At 53.7% G+C, this 17,346-nt stretch overlaps 2 protein-coding genes across 3 annotated transcripts; both read right to left on the bottom strand.

Moving 5' to 3' along the window:
• Window positions 1–3,558: 3,558 nt before the first annotated feature.
• Window positions 3,559–5,049, bottom strand: NRN1L (neuritin 1 like). Its single transcript, XM_081117827.1, has 3 exons — window positions 4,949–5,049; window positions 4,049–4,181; window positions 3,559–3,944 (listed from the first exon to the last, which is right to left on the bottom strand). The coding sequence occupies exons 1-3, from the start codon at window positions 5,025–5,027 to the stop codon at window positions 3,665–3,667; spliced, it is 492 nt and encodes a 163-aa protein (XP_080973953.1). The 5' UTR covers window positions 5,028–5,049; the 3' UTR covers window positions 3,559–3,664.
• Window positions 5,050–5,424: 375 nt separating this feature from the next.
• On the bottom strand, window positions 5,425–16,423 carry EDC4 (enhancer of mRNA decapping 4). 2 transcript variants are annotated; one of them, XM_081117826.1, is made up of 29 exons: window positions 16,143–16,423; window positions 13,584–13,740; window positions 13,098–13,209; window positions 12,706–12,805; window positions 12,263–12,452; window positions 11,940–12,087; window positions 11,748–11,852; window positions 11,309–11,418; window positions 11,143–11,226; window positions 10,966–11,061; window positions 10,763–10,865; window positions 10,463–10,643; window positions 10,297–10,369; window positions 10,124–10,215; window positions 9,858–10,045; window positions 9,639–9,766; window positions 9,387–9,546; window positions 8,630–9,063; window positions 8,440–8,544; window positions 8,213–8,365; window positions 8,091–8,127; window positions 7,781–7,958; window positions 7,521–7,676; window positions 7,300–7,415; window positions 7,025–7,190; window positions 6,754–6,940; window positions 6,442–6,661; window positions 6,199–6,362; window positions 5,425–5,965 (listed from the first exon to the last, which is right to left on the bottom strand). In XM_081117826.1, the coding sequence occupies exons 1-29, from the start codon at window positions 16,222–16,224 to the stop codon at window positions 5,773–5,775; spliced, it is 4,218 nt and encodes a 1,405-aa protein (XP_080973952.1). In that variant the 5' UTR covers window positions 16,225–16,423; the 3' UTR covers window positions 5,425–5,772. The 2 variants fall into 2 exon arrangements, with proteins under 2 accessions (XP_080973952.1, XP_080973951.1); XM_081117825.1 differs by having other exon boundaries at window positions 10,297–10,643; window positions 16,143–16,416.
• Between the last annotated feature and the right edge of the window lie 923 nt (window positions 16,424–17,346).

Here is a 17,346-nt window from a genome sequence, read left to right as displayed (position 1 = left end):
CCCCACCAGGAGGGCATGCAGGAGGCAGCAGATCAATGACTCTCTCATCATTGATGTTTCTATCTCTCTTTCCCTCTCCCTTCCTCTCTCTGAAATTAATCAAGATATATTTTTATTTTTATTTATTTATTTTTTAAGATATATATATTTTTTTAATGGCAGCCAACACAATAGCTGTCCAGAGTGAATGAATCAGAATTATACCAATGTTTTTGGTCAGATTGTCAAAAAAAAATTTTTTTTGGTGTGCTGCAGAATTTTAGTAATTAGTTTATATGTGCCATGAGATGAAAAAGGTTGAAAATCACTGTTATAAGCTAATGCTATAGTTTAAACCTAAAAATAAATTAACACCAATAAACATCAGTTTGTCTGATTTATTTAGTAGGGAATTATAAACAGCTTTATTTAAAAAATAAAATAAAATTTTATAAATTGCTTCCAAAAGTCTAGTGTAATGAGTAGGGGCATGGACTTTGGGGCCAAACAAACCTGGGATCATATCCTAGCTCGACACTTCAACAGCTGTGTGACCTTAGGCAAGACATTTCCCATTCTTAAGCTTCATTTTTCTTTTCTTTTTATTTTTTTGTTTGTTTGTTTCTTGAGAGAGATAGAAATATCAATTTGTTGTTCCACTTATTCATGCATTCATTTGCTGATTCTTGTATGTGCCCTGGCCAGGCATCGAACCCACAATCTTGGTATATCCGGGCCATGCTTCAGCTAACTGAGCTGCCCAGCCAGGGCTATCCTTATTTTTATCTGTGTAATGAGGATCGTAATCCTAACCCCACAGGGTTATTGTGAGGGTTAAGAGCAACATAGAAAATCTGGGTTAATGGGGCTTAGAAATCCACACAACACTCCTATTTGACAGATATTCAGCAAGTTAATTCAACAAATATTTATTGAGCCCGGTCGGCATGGCTCAGTGGTTGAGTATCAACCAATGATCTAGGAGATTGCAGTTTTATTCGGGGTCAGGGCACATGCCCGAGTTGCAGGCTAGATCCCCAGCAGGGGGTGCAGAAGGCAGCTGATCAGTGACATTCTCTTATCATTGATGTTTCTATCTCTCTCTCCCTCTCCCTTCCTCTCTCTCTGAAATCAATAAAAATATATTTTAAAAATATATTTATTGAGCCCTTGCTATGGGCAGGTGCTGACCTTGGCTCTGGTAAAGAACACCAAGCCCTGAGGTGAAGAAGTATGTTGATGCAGAGGGGACTGGGCTCAGGACATCCAGCTGCCAGTTTGTCCCCTGAACAATAAACTGTTCCATATCTGCAGAGCTTCAAATGTAAGAAACACCACCCCCATGATGCTCTGGCCTGGGCAGCTGTGTCTAGGACCCAGTCAGTGTGGCTATCAGCTTACCCCTCTCCTCCAGCTTTGGGATAAAATACACAAAGCTCTTAAACCCCTGGCCAGAGAACAGATTTTCTCCCCACCTTCAACCCCATACACACACTCCAGGTTACTCAATTCCAGGCAAGAGCAAGGATTTAGGGAGCAAACACCAGGGGAAAGTAGGTCACAGCAGGAGGATGGTAATCCCCTCCATGGCTGGCCAGAGCAGTCAGCCCCTGCTACTTGAAGCAGGCTGCTCTTGGCCACCCACCAAGAATGGCTCTGGGAAGATTTTTGGGGTCTGGAGCTCCAGCACCATCCATCCCCACAATATGTCCAGGCTGAGGGGGCTGCCCCAAGATAATACAGCCTCCACACTGAGGTTATTCTCAGTCAAGCTCTTGCTGACTGTAACTCTTCCTATGCTGGACTTAGAGATTCTATCCTTCATTCCATACTTCCCACAAGTACACTCTTTATACCCAGCCCTAGATTGGGTGCTAGAGACACAAAGAAGATCCTTGGGAGTACACAGATGGAAATTCTGACCCGGAACCAGACAGTAATAAGCCAGTGCTCTCAGTACAGAGATAGAAGAGAGCCCACGAGCTGTGTCGACCTGTAGGAGGCTGCTGATTCAGCTTGGAGTCAGGGTTAGGGAATATTTCCTGGAGGAGGTGATACTGAACAAGAAAGGCATTCACCAGGAGAAAATGGGGAAGGGTATTCCAAGCAGAGAAAAAATTGTACAAAGACCCAGGGAATAAAAGTGTGGCCTTTCCTTCTGGAAAATTCTGGTGGTCAAAGGGGGGCAGATCTGGGAGGGGTTTTTTCTGAACTTTCTCCTTCAGATGACAGAAGATGAGTAATGCTGGTTGGCAGAGAGAAGTGGGGATAAAAGTACAGGCAAATGAAGCACAGGAGCAAAGATAGGGCAGAGAGGGAGTTTAATGGAAGCATCTGACCTAATTGGGATGGGAGGATGTTTGGGAAGCATGGATTGAAATAGGGCTCCTACACATGTGGGTGGAGGTCTCTAGAAGCACTTATCATCCTGGAACCTCTGCAAGGGTCCTATCAGGCTTGATTCTGTCCTGGGGGCATAGCCTCCCAGCATGGGCTTTAGTGTAAATCTGGCCTGCCTAGATCTGGGTTCCCACTCCTCTCTACCTGCCTCCCAACTGATTCCTTTGGGACCCTCTTGTAAAGCCCTCTCCAACACAGCCCCACCTCTCCCCCCACTTATAAGTCTCCATCCTTACCTCCTATCGCTCCTGTCATGCTCCTTCTCTGAAGCCTCCCCTGACCCCAGGGGCTGGATAGGTAAATCACTCCTCTCCTCTGTGCTGCTGCAGAGGGGAGTTGGAGTAGACTGAATAAACTGTGGGCAGAGCTGGCTTATGTAGGCCTCCTAGACAACGAGAAAGGAGCTTAACAGCAGGATCAGTTTTTCAGTATAGAAAATGGAGAATCAAGGGGAGGGAGTGAGAGTAGAAGCCAGTGAGCAGGCCATGGCAGTACCCACTGTGGGGTGGTGGCTTGGAATAGGGTCCTGGTGCTGGTGGTAGGAGACTAAACAAAAGAGGATCTCACCCTCTCTGAGACTCCTCCTTACCTCAGGATTTGCCCATGCTGAATCTTGCTCTTCCTCTCCTCCAGGATGAACGGGCACCTCACACCACACCCCCATTCCATGCTTCCAGAATGCTTTCTCGTATTGTTTTGACTTCACGCTGCATACCTCTTCTCAAAGGACAAGCTTGTGGAGAGCAGAGGCCAGGAGAACCCTCATTGTGACCCCCGTTTCAGCAGCTCCAGGTCACCTCAGGGACCTAAATGTAGAGTCCAACAGGGGGTCCCCACTTCTGGAATAGCATCCCCTCAAATAGGACCCCAGAGAGGGAGAGGACAGTGCACTTAGTCTGAACCTGGAGGTGGGGGGTGGCCATAGTGGGGAGTAGAGTGAGACACTCTACCACCTCATGGGGCCCCTAGGGGCCAGGAAGGGTTAGGAATACCAACCTGGGAAGACAAATCACTAGAGGTCTTAGAATCTGCACATAATGGAAAGCTCAGCACTGCCCCTGGGAAATGAGTGTTTGTAAGGAGAAAGATGGAGTCCCCTGTGGCAGCCTTGGACCCTGCCCATTCTGTCTTGGGATCAGCTTCTGGAGGGCTCCACCTCAGTCAAGAAATGAGCAGCCAGAAGAAAGGAAGGAGCTTTAATGAAAGCTGAATGCACCTTACAGAGCTTCGAGGCAGCCACCAGAACAGTGGTGGCGGCAGGGGCACTGCTACCTGACCCCAATGGCTAGGCCAGAGGCCCCAGAAGGCAAACAAATGCCAGAGCAGCAGCCAGCAGCAGGGGTGCAGGGGCTGTTGCTGTTGCTGTTGCCCTCAGTGTCTCCTGGTTGGTCTCGGGGCCTGCACCAGGCTCCCAGAGGTGCACAGGGGTACCACACAGAGTGTGCAAGTTATCTGGGTGCGGAGTCCGGCGAGCTTCTTGCTGTAGTAACTTCCACACAGCAACCGCCTCCTTTGGGCAGCCTGACAGGACTTGAGAGGCGCAGATGTGGAAGTCATTCCAAGACCTATTAAGGGAATGGGGTTAGGGGAATTAGGTGGGACAAGGAGAAAGAGATTCAGGCATGTAGGGTAGCAGGGGTCAGGCTGCTACCTTCGCATCTCCTCTTACCTGCAGACAGTCTCCAGCTTGCCTCCGTGGCCCATGTTGTCCCCGAAGCGGATGAGACACTCCCCAAAGCCCTGGTATATGTTGTCACAGCCACCTGGGCCCACAGCAGCTGCCTCAAGGGAAGATACAAGGACTGGGGGTGGGGGTGGAAAATAGTTCATAGGATGAGCTGGTTCACCTCCCAACCCCCAGGGGCTTGTTTACCCTGGCATGCTCTGGGGATATGACTCAGCGCGAAAGAGACCCCAGGGAAATAAGGGGTATGTCTGGAAATCATCTGCCTGGGCTCTGTTCTAGGTGGGACCAAAGAACAGAGTAAGTGTGGAAGGGGGGGGGGTAGGTGTCTTCATGTCCCAAGGGTCAGTTCTTTCTCTGAGCTTCTGGGGCTTCTGTAGTCCCAAGTCAGGTGAAGTTGGCCCAAGTGAAGGAGCCAGGACAGGGTCCAGAGCCACACTCGTCTCCCACCCCCACCCCAGCATCATCCTCCCTCTCTACAGTCTAGACAAACTTCGCTTGGCCTTCCCACTCCACACCAAAACAGGTATTTTCGGATAGGTAGAGCAGGATAGAGGGTGTCAGGATTCAGATCATATCCTAACAGAGGACCTCAGGGAATCCCAAGGCTGGTCTAGCAGTCTCACCAAAGGCCATGTCTTCCCTTTATCAGAATGGGGGGGTGATATTTTGAGGTCCTTTTCCCACTACCGGGGCTCCGGTCACACCCCTCACTTTTGGTTCTGAAGCCACTGGTATACATTATCCCCTCCCTGGAGCCCTTGCACCTCCTTGCCACCCTGGCTCCCAGAGCTCAGGAAGGTTGTTCCCCAGCTCTCACATACCCTAAATGCAGCCTGATGAGAGGGTATAAGGCCCAGGCCAGTCCAGTACCCCTGCACTCACCCAGTGGTAGTAACAGCAGCAACAGCCCCACCGCACAGGGTAGTCGCTGGCAGTGGCAACAGCAGCAACAGAGCATCATCCCGGTTGGGAGCGTAGTGGCAGAGCTAGCAGCTTGGAGTGCAGCCTTTTAGCCCAGCCCCCGGAAGGAAGGACTGTGATTGGATGGGAGCTAGCTAGGGGCGAGGCTTCAAAGCCAGCAGGCAGCCCCACCACATTGCAAAGCAAATCAGTACATTTAAGTTAGCAAAGGAGAGGAACAGTAGAGAGAAGAGTCCAGGGGATCAAAGCCTGCTGAGCTGATCCAGGGACCTCAACCCAGAGATGGAGAGGGGAGATCTAGGAATGCAGTTGTGCAATGAGGGTGGGTATCCAGGCCCCTAGAGTGGGTTGGCCTTGACAGCTCCACACAGGGAGAAGACAGACGCCAGGGAACAGAGGTCAGTTATCAAAGACACACCAAAAGCACACATACTCCATTTTATTCCAAAAACATTTAATTGAATTTCTTAATGTTTTCCAAAAACAAAAAGATCCAAAAGAGAGGTAAAAAGGAACATGGAAAATTCAACTCAAGTGGTGTCACAATCTCAGGGGGGAGGCATCATGCTCCAGGTATGGCAGGACTCAAGAAGGCACAATACCCACCCTGGGCCCAGCCTAAACCTGCTGGCTACCATAACCTGTAGACCACAGCCAGTGCTCACCCTCTCAAACACCCCAGAAGTGGAAATCTGAGCAGGTAAAGGGCAGACATGACCCTGCTTTGGCCTAGGCCTGTCTACTGGCCTTCAGTGCCACCCCACTCCTGGGCAAGGCAGGCTTAGCTAAGGGAGGCTGGGGGTCACAAGGCCATGCAGCATGAGGCTGAGACGCCGGGCTGCTTTGCCAAGTGAATTGTGTGGTTCGGCCTGCAGGAACTGGAAGAGCTTCTGGCGCACCTGGGCCATGACTGAGCCCATGTGGTCCCGAGTGATAGGGTCACTGTGGTCCAGATGCATCACAGCCTCTTCTAGGTAGCTGGGGGTAGAGAAAAGGTACAGGCTACAGGTGGGCTCCAGCATGGGAGCGCCCCCTGGTGGCAATGAGGCCCAGAGGGAAGACTGACAAGGGAGTCCTCCAAGCCTGAGATGGGTAGGGGCAAAGGGAATTGGTGGAATTAGGGAGGGAGTCAAGCTAGAGTGGGAGTCTGCTTTGAACTGCTCCCCCACCTCTACCCCAGCCCATCTCCTGGTCCAACTGCGCCCACTCACCTGAGCTTGAGGTCAGTTCGAGTGCCAAGGTCAGAGGCCAACTGCTGGATGAGGGAAAGGAGCACGGGCTGGGATAGTGGGCAAGGTGGCTGCCCAAAAACCTGGCCTGGGTCCACAGTTTCACAAACGTAGAGCACCAGGTTCAGGTCAGCAGCTGTCAGGGCCTGGGTAGAGAATAGCATTTAGTGTGTGGGCCTTGTCAGGAGACACCTGAGCCTAAGCTGGCCCTAATGCCTGGCATACCTGCTGGAAGGCCTGATTGAGGTGGCCTTGCTGTAGCAGCTGCAGGATATGGGCTTGCTGGGCCTGGCAGTCGAGGTGGGCAGCAGGGACAGGTGTGCCAGCAGCTGAGCGCATGGCCTGCATGATGCTAGAGGTGACGGCGGCCTGCTGCTCCTTGAGTGCCACACTCACCTCACCTTTAACAATGCGCTGCACCTGTGCTAAAATGGACTCCTGCAGGCTGCAAAGGGAAATGAGGGAGATGAAGTAGACAAGAAGTCTGGTCTGGCCCTTTCCAAACCCACTACCTTGCCCAGTGCCCTACCCACACACCTGCCCACAGCCACATGCAGCTGGTGCTGCACCTCAGCCCGAACACTACTGGACACAGTGGCCGCCATCTGCTCAGTGGCACCCTGCAGTGTGCTGACTAGGCCCCGCAGCTGAGCCAACACAGGCTCCCGGGCCTCCTGCTCTCGCACCTTCCGGCTCTTCATGTGGCTCTCTAGCTGTTGCAAGTCTGAAAGGTGACCATGGGGGCCATGAGAGGGATGGTCGGGGAAAAGAGGACAGACCCTCCACCTTGGAGCCTGACTCCACTCACATTCCTGTGTGCCCAGTCGGAAGCTATCATTGATCTGCTGGAACATGGCTTGGCAGCTCTTCTCAAAGGCGGGCAGCACCACACTCTGGAAGGCTTCACGGTAGGCGGCCTGCATTGGCCCCTGTAATGTGTCTGCAGCTGCTCGGGCGATGGCATCTGTCAAGTTCTGGGGGTAGAGGGAGGGGCCGGACCAAGCCGAAAGCCTGAGCCCAAACTGGCCTGACCGCCCACCAACCACCAACAACCAACCTCCCTCATCTCTGGCCCTATAGCACCTTGGACTTCAGCAGCTTGGAGATATTCTCTTTCATGCTTCCCTCCACAGCTGTGAGCTTGGTGGCCACTGAGGTGTTCAGTTGGCCTGCCACAGGCTCCAGACTCCTAGAGACACCTGGGGCAGGGTAAGGAAGGAGAGGTGGAGCCATGAGAGGAAGTTTGACAGGTAGGGGGCCCCACTCCCACCCAGTCCATCCAGAAGTCTCCATGCAAAACTCACATGGAGGCACTGTCTTCTTGATCTCATCCCGTATGCTACGCTCTAGTCGCCCAGCTACAGCTGAAGATAGTGCCTGGGACAGCTGTTGTGTCAGCTGTTCCTGCAGCTGCCCACCCCGTTGCTGTCCCTCCGCCAGTGCCCGCTCCAGCCGCCGCTCTGTATTGTAGCTAAGGAACAGGCCTGGAGCAGGTCCCATTTCCCTTCTTGGTCCCAGAATGCTGCAGCTGCCCCTACCCCTCTTCCACTGCCCAAAAGGATACGCTCCTGTTCATGCCGAGACTCGAGGGCACGTTCTACATGGCCTGTGACGGTGCTCTGCAGGCCTTCGAGTTGGGTGCACAGACGCTGCAGCAGCTCTTCTTGGCTGTGCCGCAGTTCCACCAGCTCTCTCTGCTGTTGCCAAATTAATGCTGGCCAGTCCTCAGGGGGCTCTGCCACCTGCCAGTAGCACCAACAGTCACATGATGCCTGCCCTACCTGTCCTCACACACTAGACTAGGGAATGGTCCAGGGCTCTTCCCCACCCTCAGAGAGGAGTCCTAGAAGTAGGAAGGGTGTTTGCTCACTCACCTGGTGCTCCGTGAGCCGGGATCCCACGGATGAATCCCTGCCATAGGCGAGAAGCACCTCAGACCAAGTCATGAAGGCAGCCTGGGGACCACCCCTCTCCCTGGCTACAGGACCCCTCCTACCCATCATCCTTTTTGCCCTTCCTCTTGAGCTTGGGGGAGGTCCGAGGGGATCCCTTAGTCTTCCAGTCCTTGGCAGGCAGCCGTGGAGTGGAAACTTTGGTGCCAAAGCCCCCTGCAGCAGAGGCAAGGCTGGCCACCTCATCATCATGGTCACTGAAAAGGGGAGAGGCATAAGCGCCTACCACTTGCTTGCCCACCCTTGTGAAAGGGTGTGGGGTGGCATCTACCTATGTTCAGCACTGGTGTCTTGGCTGTCATGTTGCTGTAGCAAGTGATAAGGTGGTCGGTGGAAGGCCAGGCTCTTGTGTTTTTCCTGAAGGCCATTCCTGGGGCTGGGAGAAGAGGCCAACTCAGCAGTGGATAACTCCATCTGAAGCCCCTACCATCAGTACACTTTCCCCGTCCTAAGCTCCTCACCTTTCTGCAAGGCTGCTGCAGGTCTCCCGGGTAATGTCTGGTGCAGTAGGCCAGACCTGACTGTCAGGGGCTGTGGCCTCCTGGGTCAAGGCCACCTCCAGGAGGGAAGGGGTACTATGCCGATCCCCGTCCCCAGGGCCTCCATCCAGGCTAAGCTGGGGACCAAGCTCAGGCCCTGGCCGGGGCCGTGGAGACAGCAGGTGTAGTGCTGAGGCAGCTGAGGCCATACTGTTTGGCTCAAGGTCCTCAGCATCAGAGGAGCCAAAGCCACGGGACAGGGCCTCAGATGCGATCTCAGGGATATCCTGGGACAGGGCAGTGGAAGCTGAGGAAATAACATCAGGGGAGCGGGTTCGGCTGGGGGAAGCCTGGGGTAGCCCCAAGGGCTCCACTTCTTGCAGCTCCAGGGACAGTGTAGAGGCAGCAGTAGATACCTGAGGTGGGCCAAAATGGGGACTTAGGTAGAGTGAAATAGGGGAAGGGGAAGCACAGAAATGAGACACTGGGGTTTGTGGTGATGAGAGATGGGACAGTGGGGAAGGAGGATGCAGTCAAAAATAGCCACAGCTCAGGAGAGGGGGTGGGAATGGATAGGCTGAGGAGCTGCCCTCCAAGGAACATGGGAGGCTGAGATGACCTCAAGGGAAACATTGACCATCTGAGGCAGAACAGGATAAGCAGACAGGGTGCTACAGAAGACTGCCGCCAACCTTCCTGCTGCTATACACCCGCTAACCTGCATTTCACACACACGCACCTGCCCAGGCCCTTTGGGAGTCAATTTGTCAGCTGGACCTGGGAGCAGGCTGGGCAGAAGGCTGCGTGGGCTTGTCTGCAGGCTGCTGCTGCTGCTGTTGCTCATTGTGAGACTGCCATCCAGCTGCAACTTGGGGCTCAAGGTCAGCTCTTCAGGTGGCCTGGTGGCAGGAAGGCTGAGGTATAAGCAGCCAGAGCTTGGCATCACCTGGCATCAGCCCTTGCCACCCCACAACTCTGACCCTCACTTCACCTGGGCAAGGAGGGGTCCACAGCTGAGGTACTGCTCATGGCAGATACAGCTGTAAGAGAGGAGCTGCTGCTGCTGCTGCTGCTGCTGCTGCTGCTACTGCTGCTGCTATTACTAGGGGATGCAGCAATCTGGGGAGATGCAGAGAGTAACAGCTATGGCCTTTGGGTAGGGATTCCCAGGCCCCCCTACCCTGAGCCTCAAGCCTCAGCTCCAGCATACCTGTTGCAAGGAGGTGCTAGGTGTCATGAAGGCATCAGGTGTCATCAGCTTGGGCTTGGTCTCACTGCTCAGACTAAGGAAGTCAGCAGGTGCAGGTAGCTCCACGATGCGTCGGAGATCAGGCTGGGAACCGTGAGTAGCTGAACCCAGGCCCTCAGAGCCCAGTTCAGGCCGAGATTCTCCAAATGCTGTGGGGAAATCTTCCACCTTAGTCAGATCTCAGACCCTGGCCAGTCTAATCTGCTTCCCTCTCACCCCTCACTCACCAAAGTCCTCATGGGCAGTGTGGGTGGGGAGCGGGGCCACCACATCAGGGTTCAGCTGTGGCTGGAAGCGGATCTGCACATCTTGCAATGCCCTTCAGAAAGAAAAGAATAGGAGAGGGCTCAAAGGGCCAGAGTCAGTAGGGCAGGGAAGGGCACAGACAGGGCACACTCACTTAGTATGCACACAAAAGAGCTTGATGAGCACACCGGCCGCAGACTCCATGGCACCAGCTCCGTGGGTCCCATCTGTAAGGACAGTGTGAACAACTAAACCCCTGGCCCTCTGTGCCTCAGCACTCGCTACATACCAACATATATCCTCAACCCTGAGCAGCTTACCAGCCCCAAGGCTGTCATTCTCTTCTTCAGCAGGCAGCACCTCAGTGTGCCGCAGCCGGCAGCGACTCACAACCTGGATACCGAAGCTCAGTACAGGATGGGTGAGTAAGAACTCAGAGATGGAACTGAAGCAAGCACGGCCTTCCTCCTGGTTCTGCAGCAGCTCCATCACGTAAAGGACCTGCACAGGCAGCACATTCATGGCTGAGCTCTGAGGCTGTGAGGGCTGTGGATGTGCCACATATCCCTGCCTGTCCCAATGATACCAACTCTGCCCAGGGTACCCCCAAGGCAGTGTACCTTCCGTTGTACATCACTGAGAATCAGGTATTCTGCTGAGAGGTCCAGGCAAACTTTGAGGCTAGGGGGAACACTCACTGAGCTGAAGATATCTGGGGAGAAGCTGGGAGGCCACAAGGTAGGATGAATGAGACTTAAGAGAGTGGAAAGAACCCACATCCCCAACCCTGCTACCCCTGTCTGGCTCTCCAGCCTATGCTTACCGAATGGTCTGCAGGCAGGTCCAGGACACTGTGCACCACATCTTTAGCTCCTGATTCTGGTCAGCACCAGTAATGAGGAACCTCCAGAAAGGGACACTGGAAGGCAATAAGGCACTGAGTGACTGGCTGGGAGCCCAAGGTCCAGCCCACCGCCCACCTGCCTGCCCACTCACTCACTCAGGGTCCTGTTTCTTGTGGTTGTCACAAAATAGGAGGCAGGATAGGGGCCGCCCATCATGAGGCTTCAACTCATGCAGACACCTGCAAGCAGGCAGATGAGGGGCCTGAGTGGGTGATCTAGTCCCCTATCTGGGGGTTCCTGGTCCCTCAGGTCCTGCCTTACCTTGGCTCATCCTGCCCTTCAATGTAGATCTGCCAGAACTTGACGAAGCCATCATGGCTTGCTGTAGCCAGGACAGTCCCATCAGGTGAGAGGGCCCCTTCACTCAGGTACTGGCAAGAACCCAAAGAGCCTTGCTTTACCACCTTACTAGAGGTGGGAGCAAGCCCATCTCAGATGAGAATGACAGTAAGCTGGGCTGACCCACAGTGGATCCTCACGTTTGTGTGAAACACTGAATCAAAGGGGGGCCATAAAGAAGACCAGACCCATGGGGTGTGGCTATATTAGGTGTGAGCTCCAAAGGTAAAGGTCACTTTGTGATCCAAGTCCCCATGGGCAGAATACCAGTAAAGCTATCTGAGCAGCTATGGGTATGAGGAATAGACAAGGGACATAAGAAAAGGAGAAGAGCACGGGAGGCAGGCAGTTGCAGGCTTACTGTGCTGTGGCCTTTTACCATGATGAAGCCCTGCTTGATTTGGCTGACATCCACAGGCCAGGTGCTGTGGTTGGAGCGGAGCATGTCCAGGTTCCACACCTCAGCCTGGAGGGAACAGGGAGGTGCATGTTCAGCCCATGCCCACACCATGGCTGCTCTGTCCCCTCCTTCCCCAATGCTTAGCCTCCTCACCCGGTCCTCATGCAACAGGGCCACCATTGGGCTTCCCTCCTCACAGCAGTCTTCACTCTCCTCAGGAATGAAGGGGCACCAGATGATCCTACGGAAGTGGTTCAGTGGTGTGCCCTCTGGCTGCCGGATATGGACCAAAATCTCTTCTCTGAGCAGGGCGTTAAGGGCTAGACAGGTGGATGATGAGTGTGTCTGGCAGCCCCAGCTCTGCCCACCTTTTTTCAGTCCCCGTCCCATCCCGTCCCATCCCATCCCATCCCATCCCATCCCATCCCATCCCATCCCATCCCATCCCATCCCATCCCATCCCAGGGAAAGGATACTGAATTTTGCCATTAACCAGAGCCAAGTGCCACACAAACAGGTTGCCTGCCTCATCCAGGCAGGCCAGCTGTGGGGAGTTGACGTGTGCGAAGGCCAGGTCAGCGACACTGCCTGTGAAGCCCTTGAGCAGGGTCCGCTCCGAAGTACTGACACTGATCACCCGCACCATTGCTGAGCCATTGTTGGCAGCTGGAATCAGGACAGTGGTTGGCCATGAGTGAGTATCTAAGCCCAGGCAGCAGCAGAGAAGCCCTGCCCTTGCCTGCCTCACTGCCACCACCAATCTTTAAGCTTGGTTTTTCCACTTGGTTCCCCAAGGCCTGGCAGAGACAAGCTTTCCATTGTATCCCTAAGGTCTGAGTGGGCTGAGTGGCCTTACACTGATCTGCATCTCTGGGGCTTCTAGCAAAACACCCCCCTCCCCTCCCCTGATGCAGCTCACCCCGAATGGCATAGGCCAAGAAGGAGTTGGACACAGCAATCAGGTTGCCATAGTAGTATTTCTGCTCCCAGTCATACTTGGCAACAGGCTGGATTTTCACCTGAGAACCAAGAGTGAGGAAGGTCATAGAAACTGAAGGCTCAGGCAGCTTTCCCAGAGCTTAGGTGGTTCCCAGCATCCCTGGTGACAGTAGAGGCCACATGTGCAAGCCCAGCCACCCAATCACAACTCCGGGGGCCATATTCCCACAGAGACTAGGTAGTCTGGCTTCCTAAGATGGGGCATACTACCTGCCTGTTAAGGTGGTCCCCATAGGAACTGGCAACACGGGAGTGGGGAAGAAGAGACTGTGTCTCCAACCACCATACAAGCCACAACATCCTGGTACTCACCTTGTTGCTTCCCCGTGCCTTGCTTGAGATGCTAGAGTCACTGCTGGCCACAATCTCCACCTCCTTGGCCAAAATCCCAATGCAGGTAGAGCTGTCATCTCCTGAGAGGCAGCTGGGGAGAGGGGTGCCCAAGCTTGACTTGTTCACCCAAAGTCTCAATGGGCAGGGTTGGAATGTGGAGAGGATACAGCCACCATGGGGAAGGTATCCAATCCCAGATGTACAGTTCTGGGTCCACCAGTCCCCAGACCTGTAGCTCCCCTTGCTCACCTCCCTCCTCGGGAATGCTAAATCAGGCACCTAAACTGCAGATCCAGGCCAAGCCCTTGAGCTTGTCCTCACCCCCCATTCTAAGTGCTCCATCCCAGGGCATCTAGTGGGGGAGCAGCAAAGGCTGCTGGCCTTTCTCTCCCCTCATCTCATGTCTTCAGCTAACAGATACCCCAAAGACTGCTTCACCACCACTGTCATCTCCCAGGTACTCACATGACCTGCTTCTCCTGCAGGTTAATAGATGGCTTGGACCGGAGACCAGGCTTGTTTGCTGAAGTACCATCCCCTGAGCAGAGGGGGTCTGGGACCAGGAGCCCATTGAGGTCACCATTGTAGGTGTTAGATGGCCGCTGGCTCTCTGCATTGGGGCCTGGAGATAGAGAGGGCCACTATCATGAGGTTGTTCCACCTGCCTACTGGCCTCTCCTTCTGCAGAGCCTCTCTCCAGAACCATTAGATACTCTAGGAACACTCAACTGAGGCATGTCTATGGGAAGGAAGGCCCTTTGTTCATTTCTCATTCCATAACACTGATGGTAAACCCAATGTATACCAGGACAAAGGATGAGCTTGAGGCTCTTCTACCTGGGAGTGCGTTGCAAGCTATCAAGGATCCTCTGAGGCCAATTAATACTCAGGCTTGGATCAGTCAGCACAGAGGGACACTGTATATTTGAGGGAGGGCATGGGAAGGGTAAGGACAGACTTCATAGGAGAGTTGCTAACATAGCCAGTGTAGCTAGAACACACAAACATGGGAAGGATGAAGGGAAAACAAGGCTGCAGAGGTCTCGGGTGGGAAGCTGGGGTGCTTAATTCTCCCTGTGGCAATGAGAGCCACAAAAGAGTTTTAAAAGGGAAGGTGACATGGTCAGCACTGGCCAGAGGGCTGATTGCTCTAAGGCAGCATGGCATGCAGGATAGTTGAGAATCTGAATGAGGGAGACCAGGGCCTAGACCAAGGTAATGGCAGGGGTTGAAAGGAGAAGAAAGGATGGGCTCCTAAGGCATGCAAGGACACTGATAAGATGTGGAAGTATGAAAGAAAGGAGCCTGCCCCACAGAGAAATGTCTCAGAAGAAGCTACCTTGGGTGGGTAATCTCAGGATGAATGGACATGAAGGAGCTGGATGGACAAAGAAGAGAGAAACTATGGGGTAGCATGTGGAGTCAGGAAAAACAACATTTTAGTTATTTGCCATTCACTGAGTTTCAAGCACCCTCATAGGCTCAGACACCACTCCAAAACTCCCAGGTGGCAAGGAGACTAGGGCTCCACATTCCGAATCACATCAAGTTCCTAGTCACAAAACAGTCTGGGGTATGACATGGTCCTCCAGTGACAAGACAGAGCTCCTTGGCAAACAGGAGAATCAAGTATTAGTCAACAAACAAGGAGTTCAGAAAAAAGTCTCCAGGTCACTTCACTTGAATCAGAGCTTCACTTGGACCTTAACTGCTCGGGGGGTAAGCTGACCACTCTCCCTCCCACTACCATGACAAACAAACAAACTGCACAAGGTTGGCCATAACGGGCTCTACCAAATCTTTGTGGAGTCTAGTCTACATAGCAGCTGATGAGCATGAGAGGCCCAAACCAAGCTCATGAGTAAAGGGAGCACACTCCAGGCCTGGGGAAAAGGGCTGTGATTTCAGGCAGCAGATGGATTTTCTCAGGGAATAGGGGGTAGTTAACCCTACCCAGAGTGAGCACCAGTGCCTGCTTCCAGTGGCAGCCAGTTTTGGGCCTCCCAGCAGGTTTAAGAACAGGGTCTGAGGAAACACCAGCTCTCAGCTCTAGACACTGCACACCTAAACCAACATCACAAGTCGGTCTTTCAACCAGTACAACTTCACAGGTCCTTGAACCAGCCAGGAAACTTTGGTACCTTTGCACATGCTATTTCCTCTTTGTTAATGCCTTCCTGACATTCAAACTCCAGTTCATATGACAAGACCTACCCTAAACATTGTCTCCTCTCTCAGACCTGTTCTCAGGCACTCTCCAGTCTCCACCTCACCCACCCTATACCCATTAAAATATCAAAACACTCCTCTCTTTCAATGTCAACAGCATTATATTACAACTTCCTTAGGCTCCTTGAGGGCAGGAGCATCTCTGAGGTATTACTGCAAGCCCAAATAAAGTTTAAACGAATGGAAATAAACTAGGGCTTGCATATGTTTGTAGCCTAATCCAATCAGAGCCATGCAGTCTGTGATTTGCCTTAATCCCAGAGAGGACTCGGAATTGGGCGTGGTCACTTTCCTCCAGAAAATTATTTCAGAAAGCATGCCTGGAGTCTGTATTTTAGAGGGAAAGGCAAGTTGCGAGGGCGGGGGGGGGGGGATACGGAGCTCCTCAGCACAGCGCCTAGATCTAGACACAGAACCCGGCGTACAGAGCACGGACTAGGCCTCTGAAGTATGGTAAATGGGTTGAGAGCCCAGATCAGTGCCAGAAACACTAGAGACCTTGAGGCCAGGACACCAGGGGGACCCTGCGGATTAAGAGAAGGATCCTCACCTTCACCCGAGACACTGAAGGACGAGGCAAAACAGCCGGGCGCCTGAATAGGGAGGGATCGCACCAGGGGTCTGCGAACCTTAGGGAACATGCTCACGGGTTTACCGCTCCAACCATCGTCTGCCCTCACCAGCCAGGAGGATGCAGAGCCCGCTGGGAGGGGCCTGCAGGCCCTGGGGGCCACCCTGGCCCGAGCTGCCTCTCTGCCCGCTTGGCGAGAGCCCACCCCCACTGTCCCGGCTCACCTCCCGCGGGCCGGTCCAGCTTGAGGATGTCCCGTAGGTGCTGCGTGGCGTCCTCGATGTCGATGCTCGCGCAGGAGGCCATGGGCCCTGCGGCAGGCGCCCTGTACGCGCCGCGTTCGTTTCGCTGCCGCCACTCACTAGCCAAGCACAGCCGCGCCGGGACTAGACACGGCACGCCGGTCACTACAATCCGTCTACCTGCCGCCCACAAACCACTGCAGCACCAAGTCCCTGAGCCCCTCCAAGCCCAACTGCCTCCACTTCCGGCCAACCGGGCCTCAGCCCCCGGAACCTGCACAGACCGGAGAAGAAAGGTTCCGGGCTGAAGGCGGACACCTCGCTCTTCCTACAGCGCGTCTCCCTCCGCTACCCAACCAATGCCCGCAGGGTCCGGTGAATTTCGCAGCGTTGGAGCAGAGCAAATGTCCACGAACTGGACCGCCCAAAGCTCTACTGGCCTCAGGATATCCCGCCCAGTCCATGCCCATTCCCAAGGCATGCGCTCATGATGGGCCTAGGACCCGGTCAATTCCACCACCTAGGCCGTTCTCAGAAGCCTTCAAGAACAAGCTGAATTGGCAGGAACCTGTTTCCCCTTTAGGAAATAGGTCGGTGTAACCCAGTGCCTGAGGGGACCCACAATCTCAGGAGGTCCAGGAATTGCAAGGTCACGAGAGATATAGCCCCCCCCCCAAAATCACATTGTTCCCTAATAGCCCCCCAGCATCCCGTTGCCCAATCTGGTATCCTTAGGCAGGAAGAAAGAAGCCACAGTTTACAAACACCTCTTTATTGCAGACATTTCAGGCACAGGTACATGGAAGAAGCTGTATTGCAGATTTTATACAGGGTGGTTTAAGAGGCAGCAAGCCCCTACCTCTTTCCCCAACCCCTCAAATACACAGTAGCCCAGGTATCAGTCCCACTGAAATCTCCCGAATATGCTCTCCTCTCAAACAGCACATCATCCGGCTCTACCCAGTGTAGCCAGGCAACCTCTGGGCATGAGGGAGTCCTGGGCCTCCATCCATAGTAGAGGAAAAGGGGGGTACAGGTCAGGCATAGTTGTGATGTCCTCAGCAATCCTAGAGTCCCTAACAGGGCACCAGCAGAAGTCTTGGGTTTGGTTCTAGTCTGTGATTGCTACCTTCCCACCAGAGTTTACACCACCAGGTCTCAGGGCTAGATTTGCCATGGGCAAGGC

Source organism: Miniopterus schreibersii (assembly GCF_964146895.1).
Source record: "Miniopterus schreibersii genome assembly, chromosome: 18".
In the NCBI taxonomy this organism is placed as follows: Eukaryota; Metazoa; Chordata; class Mammalia; order Chiroptera; family Miniopteridae; genus Miniopterus; species Miniopterus schreibersii.
The sequence above is the reverse complement of the archived record's forward strand: the minus strand, read 5'-3'. Positions and strand labels throughout refer to the sequence as shown.

Excerpts from the sequence above, each read along its gene's own strand:
- NRN1L (XM_081117827.1), bottom strand. The coding sequence starts at position 5,027 with ATGATGCTCTGTTGCTGCTGTTGCCACTGCCAGCGACTACCCTGTGCG. Across the intron at positions 4,182-4,948 it reads GCTGCTGTTACTACCACTGG|TCCTTGTATCTTCCCTTGAG; the intron begins GTGAGTGCAGGG and ends CCCCACCCCCAG. Across the intron at positions 3,945-4,048 it reads AAGCTGGAGACTGTCTGCAG|GTCTTGGAATGACTTCCACA; the intron begins GTAAGAGGAGAT and ends TTCCCTTAATAG.
- EDC4 (XM_081117825.1), bottom strand. The coding sequence starts at position 16,224 with ATGGCCTCCTGCGCGAGCATCGACATCGAGGACGCCACGCAGCACCTA. Across the intron at positions 10,866-10,965 it reads ACCTGCCTGCAGACCATTCG|CTTCTCCCCAGATATCTTCA; the intron begins GTAAGCATAGGC and ends GTGGCCTCCCAG. Across the intron at positions 8,128-8,212 it reads AAGGGCAAAAAGGATGATGG|GGATTCATCCGTGGGATCCC; the intron begins GTAGGAGGGGTC and ends CGCCTATGGCAG.